The sequence below is a fragment of the Actinia tenebrosa genome, unplaced genomic scaffold (assembly GCF_029948245.1).
Source record: "Actinia tenebrosa isolate PJP-AT-01 unplaced genomic scaffold, QUT_ActTen_1.0 PGA_scaffold14__42_contigs__length_11649687, whole genome shotgun sequence".
Taxonomy (NCBI): domain Eukaryota; kingdom Metazoa; phylum Cnidaria; class Anthozoa; order Actiniaria; family Actiniidae; genus Actinia; species Actinia tenebrosa.
Window position 1 is genome coordinate 6,398,218 of NW_028292574.1, and position 16,660 is coordinate 6,414,877.

The following is a 16,660-nucleotide window of genomic DNA, read 5'->3' on the forward strand; positions in this document are numbered from 1 at the left end:
AGTAAAAAAATTTTGGCGGCGCCCGATATGTACAGCTTAATCGCAGCTTTCCCGACGGTGAATTTGCAAGTTTTGAGGTGTCATCGAAAACCGTCTCATAAAGTACCTAAAAATCCGAATTGATCCAAATAAATGTGATAATTGTTCATTGCATATAATAGTGGACTTTTACTAAGAAAATCAGGAAAATCGGTGATGGGTCAAATTTTGCCTTATCCGTTCTTACGCGGACAGCCTCTTAAAAGCAGAGCGTAAAGTGCGCTTAGGTATATAAGATTCTAATAAACTGCTTAAATATGTTGGTGCATAACCGTTAATAATCTTAAAAGTAATTAGTAAGACCTTAAAAGTTATTCTTTGCTTAATAGGCAGCCAATGCAATTGGCGTAAAACAGGAGTTATATGTTCTCTGCGCTTAGTTTTAGTTATTAGTCTGGCAGCTGAATTTTGCAAGCGCTGCAACTTATTTAATTGCTTTGTAGGTAAACCATGCAAGACGCTATTGCAGTAGTCTAATTTAGACGTCACAAAAGCATGTACTAGGCGTTCTGTGCTCGTTTGATTTTATTGAAATATAATGGGGAACAAAATCTAGCTAATTGCTGTCATTGCAGTCTGGACATCCAAGTCTATGTCTTTTAAAATTCCTATTCAATCTTCTTGTGGTTCTTGCTCGTATCCAGGATACAATGGTGGCATAATCTTCTCCTTTCTCGGTGGCAATTGGTTCGGCGAGCCTACTGTGGTATCTTCTACACTCATCTGCCATACTTCCCGTGACAATTCAATAAGAAGAAGGAGAAAAGAGAGAGAGAGAGAAAGCGAAATAAGGAAAAACAAAGGAATGGAAACAAAGAAAGATGAACAAACAAACAAGGAAAAATAAAAATGGTCCTTGAGGCAGGTTGACTATTTTCGACTGTCGTATCAGTCTCATTCAGTGTGAAGGTGAAAAAGAAGTGAAAAAGAAAGAAAAAAGAAAAACTTTAACTAACGAGTATATTTTTTCTTTACTTAGGTTTCAATTTTTTGAACTTTTACTCCTCTTTCATTTTAGCAAAACTTCAATATTAAGTTTTGAGATACGAAGGTTACTGTATGTTACTCAAAGAATGTTGAATTATGTTTGTTTGTTAGGGTGTTTTTTTTTTTTTTTTTTTTGGTCGATATATTTTTAGTCACCGCGATAAATGCAGGGTGTGATACAATTTCAAACTTATTGGCTTCAAGAGTTCAGAAGGTCTACACTTCACGACTTGAAGATGCTCCAGAACATGACACGTTTTGCTATCGTTCTTCTTCTCTCTTGGCATGTCTTCGTGGTTAACGCGAAGGCAGACATAAGCGACTGCGAGAAACATGAATTCTCGAGGTGTTTAGGACTTTACACGGACGCGTATCGTACCGCCGACAAAAACCAACCCTTAATGAAAAGTTATTGCAACTCTTACAAGGTAAATTATTAAATTTAATACTTTTTTCGCGTTATTTTTGTGTAAGTATGGGGTGTGGGCTTTTCTTTTGACCTTTTGACTCGAGGGGTATTTTTTAGATCTCATTTTCCTGTTCAAAACCCAACATGCTAAATACAAATTTCGACTGTGAGATAGCTGTGCCCTGACTTAGATCAGCCCAGAGGTTGTTACAGGGTTTGATCTGTGAGTTAGCCATGCCCTGACTTAGATCAGCCCAGAGGTTGTTACAGGGTTTGATCTGTGAGTTAGCCATGCCCTGACTTAGATCAACCCAGAGGTTGTTTCAGGGTTCTATCTGTGAGTTAGCCATGCCCTGACTTAGATTAGCCCAGAGGTTGTTTCAGGGTTTTATCTATGAGTTATAGCCTTGCCTTTTATCAGCACCAACGGTTGTTTCAGGGTTCGGGAAAAAACAAGAAGCTTGGATGAAAGGCATGGTAGTTTTTTAATCCCCCAATTTCCGCAAAACCTTACTGATAATGTTTTCCCATTCTCATGCAGGGTATCGGTGAATGTCTGATGTCCAATCTTGGATGTTCTGGGGAATTCATAAACGAGTTACGATTCATTGTCCTCCAGCACATGGTCATCGACAACAAATTGGGCGTTTGTACCCACCCTGACCTTAGTCGATTGGAACAAGTTTTTCATGGTATCTAAACTAAACTACTTTGCTACTTTACGTCAGGGAACACGGTGCCAAAAATCGTCCAAAATCTATGCAAAAACCGTTCCGCGGCCTAAGTACATTTTTCAAACCTTTTTATTCATCAGTCACCGTAAATTAGAAACATTGAAATTTAGAATATAGATCGTCCTTATTGTTTTAGCCTCCTATGCAGCCGCTATTAGTGTCGTCACGCCACGCTCACTCCCCTAAGTAGCGTGGTGTATAATTTCGTGTTCACGGTGTATAATTTACCTTTTCATCATTACTGTTTAAGTAGCGTGGCGTGAGCGTTGCGTGACGAAACTAATAGCGGCTGCGTAGGAGACTAATTGTTTTCTTTCCTCTCAAAAAGAAATAATGCCTGAAGGAATTATAGAAATAGACAAAAGGGTTCTCAATTTTTTTTCTTCTTTTAGATAAAGAAGAATATTTCACAAAGATAGCTCATTGGAAAGACCTTGGTTAGTAAGACTTAATTTTAATAGATCTCGACACCTGCGCATGATTGAGTGCTCACACTAAATCCGTGAAACAAATACTCTTTTTTAGCACTAAATAGTCATAACTAAACACTAGAAAACAAAGGATTTTGTATGAAATAGTACTATTTAATGTTCACGGTTTTAGTGCGTGCACTCTAATGTGGTTATTTATAAGCAAAGTTAACATGGAGTGAGCGGAATCTGGTTCACAAATAAAATGGCTTTCGCCGTGCTCCGTTCTGTAATAAAGCACACTAGGAAGTGGCGTAAGCACAAAAAAAGTGTAAGATCTACTTCAGTATTCTCAATCTCTTCATTTCAGAGGCAGACGACTTTGCACCTTGTGCTGCTAAAACGAACCGCCTCTGTGCAACTGAATTGGCAAAGGAATTCATGAGTAACAAGAAATTATGCAGTGATGTTAGTCACTTCATGGACTGCTACGAGACTGCTCCTTGTGACGATAAAATATACAAAGATTTCGTTCAATACTTGAAAATGAGCAGAGACAACTTTAAAGAGAAGTACGCGAAAGAGCTGAGAGAAATGAGTTGTCAGTAAAGGCAATGACAAGGCAACGAAAACTTGCAGATGTCAGGATATTGGATAATGACATTACAATGATGCAGATATAATATTTATCCAAACAATAAAAAGTAAATTAATGACTTCAAGAATGTAAATGAATGACTACAATAAAAAATAAATAAATGACTTCTTCACATGCTCCAGAACATGACACGTTTTGTTATCAGGGTTTGTGCTGAGGTAACCACTTGAAATTCAAGGACTATTCAAGGAGTATACAAGGACCCAAAAATTAATTTTCAAGGAGTATGTTCAGCCAACTATGCCAAGGTTTTTTTACATGGTGGTTGCACATGGCCGACTTTCAGATTTTCCAATCTTTCTGACTAGATCTATTTCAGAACCACGCTAGTAATGAGCATTAAGACCTATCAGATCCTTCAAATCCATCACTTGCATGGATCTTTATACCTAGTAATAGTTCAACATGGATATCTTTATATAAAGATTTTGAAATCTTTATAAAGGGCCAAAAGAGTACAAGGGCATGTCACGAATAAGGACCCTAGATGCTCATTAATTATCCATGAGTTTTTGAAGTCGTTTAATAAACTCGCAGATTCTCTTTTATCAGGTCTAAGAACACTCAGCTACGCCTCATGGTTTTAAACCTGATAAAACACTCCTGCTCGTTTATCAAACTATACTTCGTTGTTTCTGGTCAACGCGTCACAAAGCATACAAGTAACCAGGGTAAAAGTATTGTCTTTTAATGTATTCCTTTCTCACTAAATTACTAATTTTCTAATATCGTATGACAACATTCTTGCAAGTAGGTGTACCCAAATAAATGTTGAAATTCTAAATTTTAATCTACACCCTAAAAGATACCAAATCGCTGATTTTTACCCCTAAGAGATATGATGAGCATATCCGATATTTTTGCCTTGGAGTACCCCCCTCCAAGGCATAAGCCACTATGAGAAATGTGAATATAAAAAGGGTTTTGGGATTTACTTGGACTTGTACTATAACACAGACAAAACCTTACCCTTAATTTTAATTGTACTCCTCTTATCCAATCAGAATCAAGTAATTTTGTAGAGTGTATTATAAGTATAGGTAATAGGACTACATGCATGCTGTCCAATTTGGAAATAATTGGATGAAAAAAATTCAGAGGACTGACAAAATTGGAAGAGGCTGACAGGCTGAGTCCAATTTGGCAGTCAGAGGAATTTTTTTGAATTCAATTACATGTATTTCCAAATTGTACAGACCAGTAGGCCTATTGCAGATTAATTATATATCACCCCAAACTATATTAGACTGGTTGGACAAGTCATAGTTTTCCCTCGAAAGAATGAATCCGAATGGAAACGATCCAAATTAATCTTGAATTTGGACAGGGAAGAGAAATGGAAATAATACAATAGTTGCTTTTATATGGGATCATAGAGTGATGATGATAATTAGCTTATTAGATGCACTTTGATATAGAGCACATGCAAAACAGAGTCAATATCATTTGTAAGAATCCTTTCTTTCAAATGCTCATATTCTTGAATAACTGCACTAAACTCAGGTAAAGCTTAGTGAAGTAATTTAAGTAGCCTTTCCTGACATCCCAGCGAAAATAACAACTTTCAGTTTCAACAAGTTTATAACTTCCTACCTTCTATCAGGCATGTCATAACGTGCTAATCTTTATATCTATCGCAATGTATTCAATTCCGCTAAATATATCTGATTGCTTGTGTCTTCGTGAAAGTCCGTTTCTGAGCAATTGGCAATATAAGCTGCTACTTATAAATGGATAAGTTTTGATATATGAAGTCTTTAAATCTTTTGCTCAAGAATGGGAGAGTTGCTCAACAATCACAAGGCCGCTATCACGAAAAACTAATTAATTATTCCATCTCGGTACAAATTAAGATTCATCAATAACAAGTATTCATACCTTTATGGAGATAGCAGGCATAGTCACTGTTACTCTATGCATTTTGAAGCAGAGAATAAACGCTGAGCACGAACCTTCTTCCAACTTCCACTTTATTTATGAACACACGATCATCAACCCTTCGATCACGGGATGCGTGCACGAAGGTCACGTGACCCTACACCCCACCCCCTCCCCCCAATAAACCAAGGTTAAGTGAAAATGAATCTCAGAAATGGAAAACAACACCTCTATATTAGTAAGAAGGCTATCTTTAAGGCCATGATGTAGAAAATAGGGTAATAGGAGAAAAATAGGAGAAAAATACATAAACCCCGGCCATTTTGGCTGGCATTTTACGGGATTTTAGCTATGCGAGAATGTAAAAAAAGATGGCGGATTCGGGTAGTTTTTTGGGTGATAAAAGGTAAGTTAGCGCACTAAATAACTATAAAAATCCCCTTTTCTCGCAAGAAATATATTCTTAGTAGATGTCTAAAGTAGATTTGTGCTATTAACTCGTCAAAAAGAGAAAAAATATGGTATTTTTTGCAATAGGATGTGAAGACAAGCGAAGTGTTTAGTATGGTTTTTCTGGCTTCATGACCTCTGTAACATTATATGATATTGTGTGACAATGCATCTTTGTTTAACTAGTTACGTTATAGTTAATCACAGGATTGTAATCGTATATATATACACATGTACGCCAGATATATATCAGTTCGCGTACTGATCAATACATGTAGTATAGAGTCAAGATAAAACAAATAAATCGAGACATAACCAACCGAAGACTATCACATGGATGTCAGAACCGGGATCAGTTAACTTACTTCGAAGAACCTATTTGTAAAGCCAAGTCTTCGAGAGATTACACCCGGGGATTACACAACAATAACACCGAGGTCAATTTTCAAGTCGCCGCCACGCATCATCGTATTCATTAGTATATACATCGTATTGTTCAGCAAATCCAGTACGAGAATGGGAGATCTTTCAGGCTTCGAAGCCCCAAAGATGGATTGGTCGTCTGGACCAGATTTATATAACCGTTTCAAGCGTTTTAAACAGAAATGCGAACTCATGTTTGATGGGCCATTGAAGGGCAAAACTAAAGAGCAAAGGATTAACTACCTACTGTTATGGTCAGGAGACTATGGACTAGATCTATACAACACTTGGACATTGGACGAGGAAGAGCACAAGGACATAAATGGATATTGGAAGAGATTTGAGGATCATGTTAAGCCACAAGCAAACCATATCTTGAACAGATTTAATTTACGTAATGTGAGACAAAACGGCAGACCGCTAGACGTCTTTCTGACAGAAGCACAACTCATCGTACAAAGTTGTGGATTTCCCGTCGAACTACGAGATGAAATGCTGAGAGACACTCTAGTTTTTGGCACTGGCTATGAGACTGTTAGAAAGAAATGCATTGCAGAGAGAAATTCATTGACGTTCCAGAGAGCGAGGGAAATCGCACGAACCGAAGAAGCAACACGTGAACAACTTGTCGCGATGAGCAACGCAAGCCATGAAGTAAATGCTCTAAAGGGTCCACAGCGACAAACGCAAAATCAACGCAAGTATGAACAGTACCCTACGAATAAAGAAACTAAATCGACGACCAAGTCCACGTGTCACCGTTGCGGACACGGCTAAAAAACCGCTGCGCATGCGCCAAAATTCATGAAAACAAGATGGCGGACGCGTGACTGTTTCCCGTGCTTCAAAATGCTTATATTTCCAATGACTCCCAGCGTTTCAGTTTGACTTTGATTGGAGATCGAGAGCAAGCAGATAAATCTGTAGACCCTATTGAACATGTCCATGGTCTTTGAAAGAATATTGACTCATTGATCATCATGGTAAACGATGCTGTTTTGGGGCAACAATATTGATAGTCATGGCAAAAATCGTTGCAAACCACCTTTGTATTTTGAGCTGACTTAAGGTCAGAACAACATACTTAAGCTCAAGACTGTGATATTTTGTTCATGATTTGTCATTCTACAACATATCAAATGAGCTCCTGAATCCAAAGATGAGCACCGAAACAATTTGCATTTTTTCCTTTCTTGTACACGAAGCCTTCAACAAGATACCTGGGCATTCGAGGGAAAATTCTTCGTACGATCAATAGTCCATCATTGCCATTCTAATCTTTCAAATGTGACAAGATTCGCTATACTTTAGATCAGATTTATGATACAAATGGAATTATTTCAATAAAGATGTTTCCAATAGCAATAAGTTGTAATGACGTTATTGGCTCCGAATATTTCCGCCATAAATTGCTTATGTAAGCTAATTATAGATCAACAAATTTAAGCTTCTAGCTTTGTGAAAATGTTTGTCATTGTTTCTTCTACTAAATATCGAAACTGACAGTTGCTTTTTGTCGATACTTTTATATTTTTAAGTTTCAAGTGTTTAATTTTTGATATACAAAATTATTAGTCAACACAGCTAGATTTCACTTCAGAAGGTAAATAAAAAAAATTTCTGGGTGCTTCCAAAATGACCTATTCAATAAATATATATTTTCGAGCTTACCTATTTTCATAACATGAATACAAAACAAGTGGATCACTTAATTAGTTTGGCCTTTTTTATATAAAATTATCTTGAATATTTATCATGCAACAAAGGTGGTTTCTGGATACTTCTACTTTAGCATTAATCTATTCTGCATTATTGGTAAGACAGAAGATGATGCTATGAAATCAGAACAAGCATGAAATGAAAGCCTATAAATAATTTATACACATACAATGGGATGAACCCCTAAATTCCTTTATATATTTTTATAATATTTCAACAAAATTTTCAGTTCATACTACAAAGAGGACTCATGCTCACACTCTCATCACTCATTAGGAGCATTTCAAATTTAGGTCTAGGACTAGTTAAAGCTTTATTTTATTTTATCTATTTTCGTTTGTTTTGTTTTGAAAGTAAACCTTTTTTAAAAAAGAAAGTCTCCTTTCTTAGCCTCTTGTAAACTGTAATTATGCAATCAAAACTGATTAATGCATTGTGAAAGGTGACTGTAACTCTTTTTTCTATCTATTCCAAATGATATCATCATTCTGACAAATATAATAAATGAAACACAATTATATCTCACTTCTGTAGTTAACCAATGATCTATTCCAAAAGAGCTTAATATATAGTCAATATATGAGCTGTTTCAAGAAATAAAACCTGGAACTGAAAAGAAATAACATTGACTTAGAGTCACACAAAATGTATACTTCCATTTTAAAGTTTTAAGATTTTTTAAGTTTTAAATTTTAAATTTGACTAGGATATAACCACACTCCCAAGAAACATCTAATCTACTGATCTTGTGTACCAAAACAATGGAATTTTAAGATTAATACATAAGGTATACTTATGAAGCATTGTAAAGAATAAATATCTAGCTGCTACCATGAATATATATAACTGGTTGTTTGCAAGTGAACATTTTCATGAAAAACCTCAGAATTGCCCAACTGAGTTCAGGAATTTTTCTATATATATATTTTTCTATTTTCTATATGGTCTTCTCAACAGTATACCTTTTAAACTATATATATATACATTTGTATGAATGGTAGATGGAAAATCTATCTTCTTTGGTTCTTTACTTTTGTAAAATAAACACTGAGGACAATTCACATGTCAAGGCCTCTGCAGTCAAAATAGTGAAGGCCTTTACACATAATGACTTAACACAAAAAATTCAGAAAGACTTTTCTATTTTCAATGCTGCAAAGTGCTTATATAGAGAAATACATTACTATGTAAATAGCAGGTTTGGGATACAACTGAAAAAAACCTTGAAAAGCTAGAAATTGAGAAAAAAGTCATTTTTGACATTGTTTAACATTGTTTTGGTTTTGGTATTCACCTGTATAAAGATTTTTAAAGAAAACAAGACCTGAACCAAACTATACAACAGCTCACAGTTATACACAACCTTACTCCCACTTTACAGCTATAGCACTAAACAAAATATTTTCCCTTTTTAATCAAAGGAGTTTACCTCCACACTAAACATTATCAGTATATTATAATATTATGGGGTTGTTTTTTTCTTTTCATTTATAATATATGAACTTATTGAACTGAAATGAAAGTAATATGACTGGAGATATCCTAATATAGACTCTAATTTGCATTTAATTCCTTTTAATAGTGATGAAAATATTTAATTGTAAACCAGGAGGTGATTAAACTAGCCTTTTAACAGCAACTTCAGTCTGTGTTCAAAATCTTCTTGAAACTTATGAAACTGTTTGAATAATTTATTGTTATTGTTGTTGTTGCTTTTTTTTGCTTTTCGTTGTGTTTTTTGTTTGGGAAATTCCCAAGCGAAGGCATATCTATGATTTTACCTCACGTTATTGAAATTTGTCGAAAATTTGCGAGTACCAGAATTTATAAGTAAGGTATTTTACATCATAATCGGGGTAAAAGCATGTTCACCTATAACTTTTATTACGAATTTCAAAATTTACAGTATCCATGACTATATTTACTTGATTATCTTGACAATCGATGAGCTTTTCAAGTTCAGAATCTTGAAATAGACTTGGAACAAGAAAACGATAATTATATTCCTTCTCTGTCTTTTTATCAAAGTAAGCTTATCGATGACTTGTTTTTGTCCGAATCAGACTGAAAGCTTGACAATTTACCATCTACCGGGCATCGTGTTACTCGTCTGTATCGTTTTCTTGATAAACTACGGCATATGATCAAGGTGTTTGAGATAAAAACTGCGATTTTCGGAAGGAAAAATGCTCGACAGGAATCCTTTCCTCGTCCGCCATTTTGTCAGAGCGCCTGCGATAAAATCAGCGGTAAACCAAATTGCGCACTCTCAGTTGAGATTTAAATTAGCCAATCAGCGGTTTTTTAGCCGTGTCGTGGGCATGTACACACAAGAAAAAAAAAAGTAAGATTTAATTTAGGCCATGGCAAAATATCAGCCTATAAATGCATACTATGAAATGAGTACAACACGATGCTTACAACAATACAAGGCAATTGTTTTTATTCTATAAGTTATATGCATGCTTTCCTACAATCTTAAGCAATGAATAGTCCAATCAAAAATACAGTAATCCAAAGAAAAGCCCACCTTTCGTTTTCTATAATTCAGCTTGTTCTGGAAGCTCTTGAGTTTGACATCTGTGGCTAATTTTTCATCTACTAGCTTTTCCATAATGAGCTTTCTTCGTTTAGCATATAAACCAACATTGAACCGTCCTTTCCGCTTTGGTGCAACCGGTGTACATGTGTCTACAAACTCGCTGGTAGAACTTGTCGAATCCTGTGAGCTAATGAACATGTCAATATATCAATACAAAGCTTGGAAAGGGCACTACAAATCTGTCGTTTTAATTTTTCGATTTAAAGTGTTTTTCTTAATAAAAATAATCCAGAAAGAGCTTCTAGTTTGTCAAAACCATGAGCAAAATTACTTACCTAATAAGCGTTGTCTCTGTCAGAGAAGCATCCATAGATTTAGGCTAGTTATACACCAAAATAGAGCTTTGTTTACGTTCTTTTCGATTTTGCCGCCATTTTTGTTGCAAATATGTTCCCCTTTGGGGGAGAGACAGTCAAAAGAAGGCATAATTTAATATATTATAGCGAAGCTGGTAACCGAGCTCGTCCCATTCTCCCTTTCGGCTGAATTGAATGAGACAATTTTCGACCCAAATAGCCCGACGTGGGGTTAAATTCGCCGGGGAATCCTTGCTGGACTTAAATAGGTACGATCTGTATACCACCTACAAAGACTTATGGTTAACAGCCTTTGACCGCGCGCAAAGAATAGAACAGGGAATTGGTAGTGTTATCCTGCGTAAGGTTCGCACACCTACGAAAACGCAACCTACGGACTTCAGCGGGGAAACCGCAGTGGTAGACGCAAAGCGAATAAAGACCGCCTATGGTAGCAAGTATGTCATACCACTGGACTTTGAAGTGATTACGAATCACGGTGTGTATTACCCAAGACAGTTATCCGAGCTACAGTTTGAAGTAACTTTAGCAGATGCTAATAACATCATTGGTGGGCTGACCACTGCACTTACCACAACAACCCCATACTTTATTACCAACTTAGAGCTGCAGTACGAAACGGTATACAGCGAAGAGTTGGCACGCAGCGCCGGCATGGAATACAGCTCCGGAAAGGCATTCCTTTACGACCACGTGGTGATGTACAAGACATTTAGCTTCTTGGATAAGACGGACGAGGTTATTAACCAAAGCATTAACCTCCCCCGAAGAAGTCTCACGGGGTTGATGCTAGTGTTTGCTAAGCCCTACGAAGCCGGTAAGCGCGACTCCGAAGCGTTCTTTAACCCCAACATTACTAACGTGGGGGTAAACATAAACGGCGTTCCAAACAAGGTCTACTCCCAGGGAATAAAGCCTGCAGACGTGTACAGAGAGGCCATGCGTAAGTTTGGCGACCAGGTGAGCCCTGAGGAATTCTTTAATGATAAGTACGCGTTATGGATCGACATGCGCACCATCAACGACGAAGACCTACATGGCCAGGGTTTACGTCTAGTAAATACACAGGATGGTATAACATTAGAGATCAAGCGCACAAAGAATGCCTCCGCGGGCGACGGCGATAAGATAAACGCGTACGTCTTCGTCGTGTCTGACGCGCAGCTTAGCGTGGAAATGAATCAATTGAAAAGCGTCGCCTATTGATAACTTCGTGCCTCAGTTACCCTAAAAAAATTAAAATATTTCTTAGATATACCATGTTACGCGTCTTCGAAAACAACAACACCAAACTGCAATGCATAGTGCAAGGCAATTCCCTCTACTTTAAAGCAAAGGAGGTGGCTGCTGCGTTAGATTACGAGAACACGGCTAAGGCTATTAGCGACCACGTCTCAGATAAGAACAAGAAAAGGCTGGGCGAGATGAACATAACGAATCGTTATGCTTCTACTATGCACCCACGTTCCTTATTTATATCAGAGCCTGGTTTGTATCAGCTGATATTTAGCTCCAAGCTACCTAAAGCCGTGGAATTACAAGATTGGGTAATAGAGGAAGTGCTACCCGCACTAAGAAAGACCGGTAAATACGAAATAGAAAAGCGCTTTGACACCCCAAATAAGTTGGTATTTAAGATAGAAAACGAATTTGACCTACATAAGAAGGTGGTTAACTACATTCGCAGGTTTTACCCTCAGATGCTCATAGCGCCGGGCTTAGGAGAATTGCAGGACAGCGACGGCAAGCGCATAAAGTGCTGGCAAAAAGGTTACCAACGAGGTCAACCCGACTTACTACTGTTAAATGCGCACGTGCACTACCGAGGCTTCTGCATTGAGTTAAAAACCCCTAAGGGTGACGGTAGATTGTCGCCAGATCAACAACTACTCCTGAAAAGGTATGAAGAAAACGGCCATAAGGTGCTCATAAGCAACGACTACGACGACATATGCCGCGCAATTGCCGCATACGCCGAGCAATTGAGGATTCCCTGTAGGTGGTGCTGTAAGTCTTTCAAAACCACGGACACTCTGACAACGCACTTAAAGATATTTCATAGGATATATGATCCGGCAAGTGCATTGGCGTGATTTGATTGAGGGCATTGCATATGAAATAAAAAAGTACGTCGTCTTTGAGGATTTGAACCGAATGCGGTTACTTCTCAAATACGACGATGTAGAGTATTCTTTATGGGCGCCTGACAGGGTTCGCTACATACTGCAAGGTGAAGAATTTACCCACCTGCGTTCACATGGTAAGCAGAACGGTAGATGGGTGTTTGACATAGAAAGGAGGGTTACTCAATCTCCCCTCTGTAGTTAATGCGTCTTCATTCCTCAGACGCCGAGAATAAAGCGTCGGCGACGGTCCGTAGCGCCTTAGGGTCTGCGCTGCACCAATGGTCGGTAAAGTCGTCGCCTAAGTAGGTGTGGCGGCAGTAGAGACAGTCGTACCTTCGCTCTGCGACGAGGGTGACTCTTTTTTTTTAACCTGCTTTGCGCGCTCCTTGACGACTTCTATGACCTCAGGGGTAATTATGCAGTCGTTGGATATCTCGCAGGTAATACAGTCCATATATTGAAAGGAAGGATGCGACTGCGTAGGCTAGCATATATCCTGCAAACTATTTCAAAATAGGCCTCAAAATGTTGAAATGAGGTTAAGGAATTTGTTAATTTACCCCGCAAACTATCTCAAGAAGTGCCTTATAATGTTGCGTAGAGGTTAAGGAATTTGTTAAGAAGGGCTGCAAACTATTTTGAAAAGTGCCTCAGAATGTTGCGCTGAGGTTAACTTTTTGTTAAAAGGCAGTTAAATATGTGTTCGTCCTCCCTTACGCATCCGCACCTCTCACATTCACACCTCCAATATTCTCTATTTGTCCATGGTACTCCCTCCAACTTATCGAACCCTGGTAAGACTCTTTTCATCTTCATAAAGTAGTCTATTCTATTCCTTAGGTAATCGTTTTTATGTTCGCAACGACTCATAAGATCGCCACATTGGTAACAATCCACCCCGTCCAAATCGTACTTATCTGAAAGGACGTGATATGCTTCCCTATGCACTCTTTTATGCGTCTGAAGACGTTGGCGGCTGCTAAGGACCTTGTCACAGAAACCACATCGTTTTGTCTTATAACAAACTTCTTTCCTTACGTGTTGCTGTAACTTCTGAAGGGAGCTGAACTCCTTGTTACAGTTTTTGCAGGTCTTCTCGATGGGCTTCTTCGTGCAAACTCCATGTCCAACGTGGTATTGGAGTCTTTGTTTGGTGCTAAACACCTTCTTACACATCAAGCAGTTCATATATATTAACAAATATCTTAACCTCTATTTAACATCCTGAGGCACTTTTTTGAAATAGTTTGCGTCCCCTTTTAACAAATTCCTTAACCTCAGCTTAACATTATCAACCCTTTTTTGAAATAGTTTGTGTCCCCTTTTAACAAATTCCTTAACCTCAGCTTAACATTCTGAGGCACTTTTGAAATAGTTTGACGAGGTCATTAACAAGATTCTTAACCTCTACGCAACATTATTGACCCTTTTACATGGGGTAGCGCATGAAATCCTTTACGGATTCCTTGGCCCACGTTGCCATCGTTATCAAAGCGCCAAACCGTTCTGCGCGCTTTAGGCCGCACATTTCCTCATATAGCTCCTTTACGCGTTCATTCAGCCGGTCTATCTCCTCCCTTTGCATTTCGACCGTCCTCTCCAGGTCCGACTTCCTTTTGACGACGTTAACCATTGCTTTGACTGCTTCCACGGGCTCCATATATTTCAGGTAATAAATTACCTTAGTGAAAATCCCTGTGATTTTCTAAAATATAATGGAACCAAATCACATGCCTTGTAACGCTCTGATAGTAGGACCCACCGGCTGCGGAAAGACCCAGTTTGTGGTAGAGCAACTATTAGGACCCTTTAGATACCGTTTCGACTATATCGTGCTATTATGCCCCACCTACGTGAATAACCGCACCTGGACGGGCGTAGGCGCAAAAGATGACGACTTCTTTGTGGACATATTGGACCCTAACGAGTTATCCAGCCATCTTAAGTTCTGGCACAAACAATTCCCCAAGAATACTCAGACACTCCTCATACTGGATGACATTGCCTGTGGGGACGACGTAAAAAGACGCACCTCCGAATTAGTGAAGCTCGCTTTTAGCGGCAGACACGACAATATCAGCGTTTGGTTGCTCTCGCAGCAGCTTACCAGTGTCTCCAAGCCTTTTAGGGAAAACATAGGATCTCTCGTAGTATTTTATACTCCAAGTAAGTCTGACCTGGAAACCATCTTAAGCGACTATGGCGGTGAAATATCCAAGGAACAGTTGCACGAATACATGCGGCATTTGAAGACGCACCAACATTCCAAAATGATCTTCTCTTTGAGGTTTCCCTACACGGTTGGAATCTTTAACTCCTAATGTATATGGAGATTGAGCAGTTGATAGAAGTCCCCACACAGTTAGACGAAAGTAACCTTAAGGAACAACTCAACATCCTTGTGTCTTCGGGAAAGTGCAAAGAAATGATAGGCAAGGAACTTACCCATGAGCAGGTCAATAAGTTGTCAGAAGATGAAGTCAAGAAGTTCCATAAGAGGTACGAGGCTGCCCTTGCAAGTAAGACCACGGACGCCGTAGCAGACTCCGCTATCAGACTTGCCACCAAGCTTCTCGGACTTGCGCTGCCCATAGACGACGTGGAGCAACTGCGGAAGGACATAAGCGAGGACTATGTCATTGTTCAAGAACTTAAGATAACCTGTGGGTGGTTGTCTTTGAAGTGCGGTAAGTTAATGGCAGTTGCCTCTGCAGCACTTCACGTAGCTCAGCACGTCGACTTGAAGGAACTCACGACGTCTTGGAAGGACTTCAAGAAGGATAGAGAAGTCGAAAAGGTCTTCCAGGCGGCACTTGCTGAGGTACCTGATCAAGTACTTACTTAAGTCATCCTCAGGAATTACCCAGGTCGCCTCAAGTACTTATCAAGTCCTTCTCAAGTACTTGCTCAGGTCCTATTAAGTTACTTATCAAGTCCTTCAAGTCCTTAGTATAAATGAGTGAAGCTGAATCGAAGGCGGAGGAACCCGAGCAGAAGATTACCAAGGCTAAATCTCCAGGCAGAGTCGCTGCCGGAAAGAAGCTCGCTGAGATGAACAGGAAGAACAAAGCCAAAAAAGAAGAAAAGGTGGAGGAAAGAGAAGAGGAATCCTTTATTAATCCTGGGTACGTCATCGGCGCGTTGGGAGTTGCTATAGCAGCAGGCAGCCTCTACTTGCAATGGCGGGCTACGAAGCCAAAAGTAGAACCCGTGCATGTGACGCAGGAGCCTAGAAGCAAAATACCCGTGATGGAGTAATAACCTTCTCGCTCTGTAATATAATGTCAACCGCGTTATTGAAAACTGTTGAAGAAGCAGCTATCATTACTTCCATTGTTGCGGGTATTGGTTGGGTAGGTAAGAAAGTGCTCAAAGAAGACTTTACTGAAGACCCAAGCAAGAGCTTCGCTAATTTTGCTAAGATGACCGCTGCCGTAGGCGGGGCTATCATGGTAAAGGATTACCTACGGAAGGAAAAGTACCTGCCCAATATATAAATGGCTAGTTTGATCGCAGGTGGAGTCATTGCAGCTTTAGCATTCACTGGAGCTAATTATGGTGGTCAGTATTTGGATAGATTAGTCAGAGGCGATCGCAGCGGAGATTTGGCCGCCGAAAGGAAGAGACACGACTTGGCGCTGGAGAAATATCAAAGGGACGTGGCGGCTTGGAATGAAAAAAGACAAGCTTACAGGGATTGGTTGGACAAGAATTACCAAGACAAGATGCAGGCGGATAAGAACTTCGAAAATACAGACTACGCCTTTAAACTTTATGCACAGGCGCACCCGGCGGCATCGACGGGGTTGAAAAGGCCTCAGTTCAAGAATTACTACCAGCCTTCTAAGAAACAAAAAGACAATGAGCTGGTCTTCGTAGGAGTTGCAGGGCTGGCAGGAGGCGTAGCT

General features: G+C 39.1%; 2 protein-coding genes across 2 annotated transcripts in view; one reads left to right on the forward strand and one right to left on the reverse strand.

Moving 5' to 3' along the window:
* Positions 1-5,246, reverse strand: part of LOC148911328 (type-1 angiotensin II receptor-associated protein-like) — a 45,532-nt gene extending 40,286 nt beyond the window's left edge. Inside the window, exon 1 of the mRNA XM_089029308.1 lies at positions 5,116-5,246. Within this exon, the coding sequence (XP_088885434.1) occupies positions 5,116-5,157 (42 nt within the window). The 5' untranslated portion in view covers positions 5,158-5,246. The remainder of the gene's footprint in view (positions 1-5,115) is intronic.
* Positions 1,158-3,345, forward strand: LOC148911331 (uncharacterized). The gene is made up of 4 exons (XM_089029817.1): positions 1,158-1,454; positions 1,977-2,127; positions 2,562-2,606; positions 2,950-3,345. The coding sequence occupies exons 1-4, from the start codon at positions 1,191-1,193 to the stop codon at positions 3,186-3,188; spliced, it is 699 nt and encodes a 232-aa protein (XP_088885943.1). The 5' UTR covers positions 1,158-1,190; the 3' UTR covers positions 3,189-3,345.
* Positions 5,247-16,660: the final 11,414 nt, after the last annotated feature.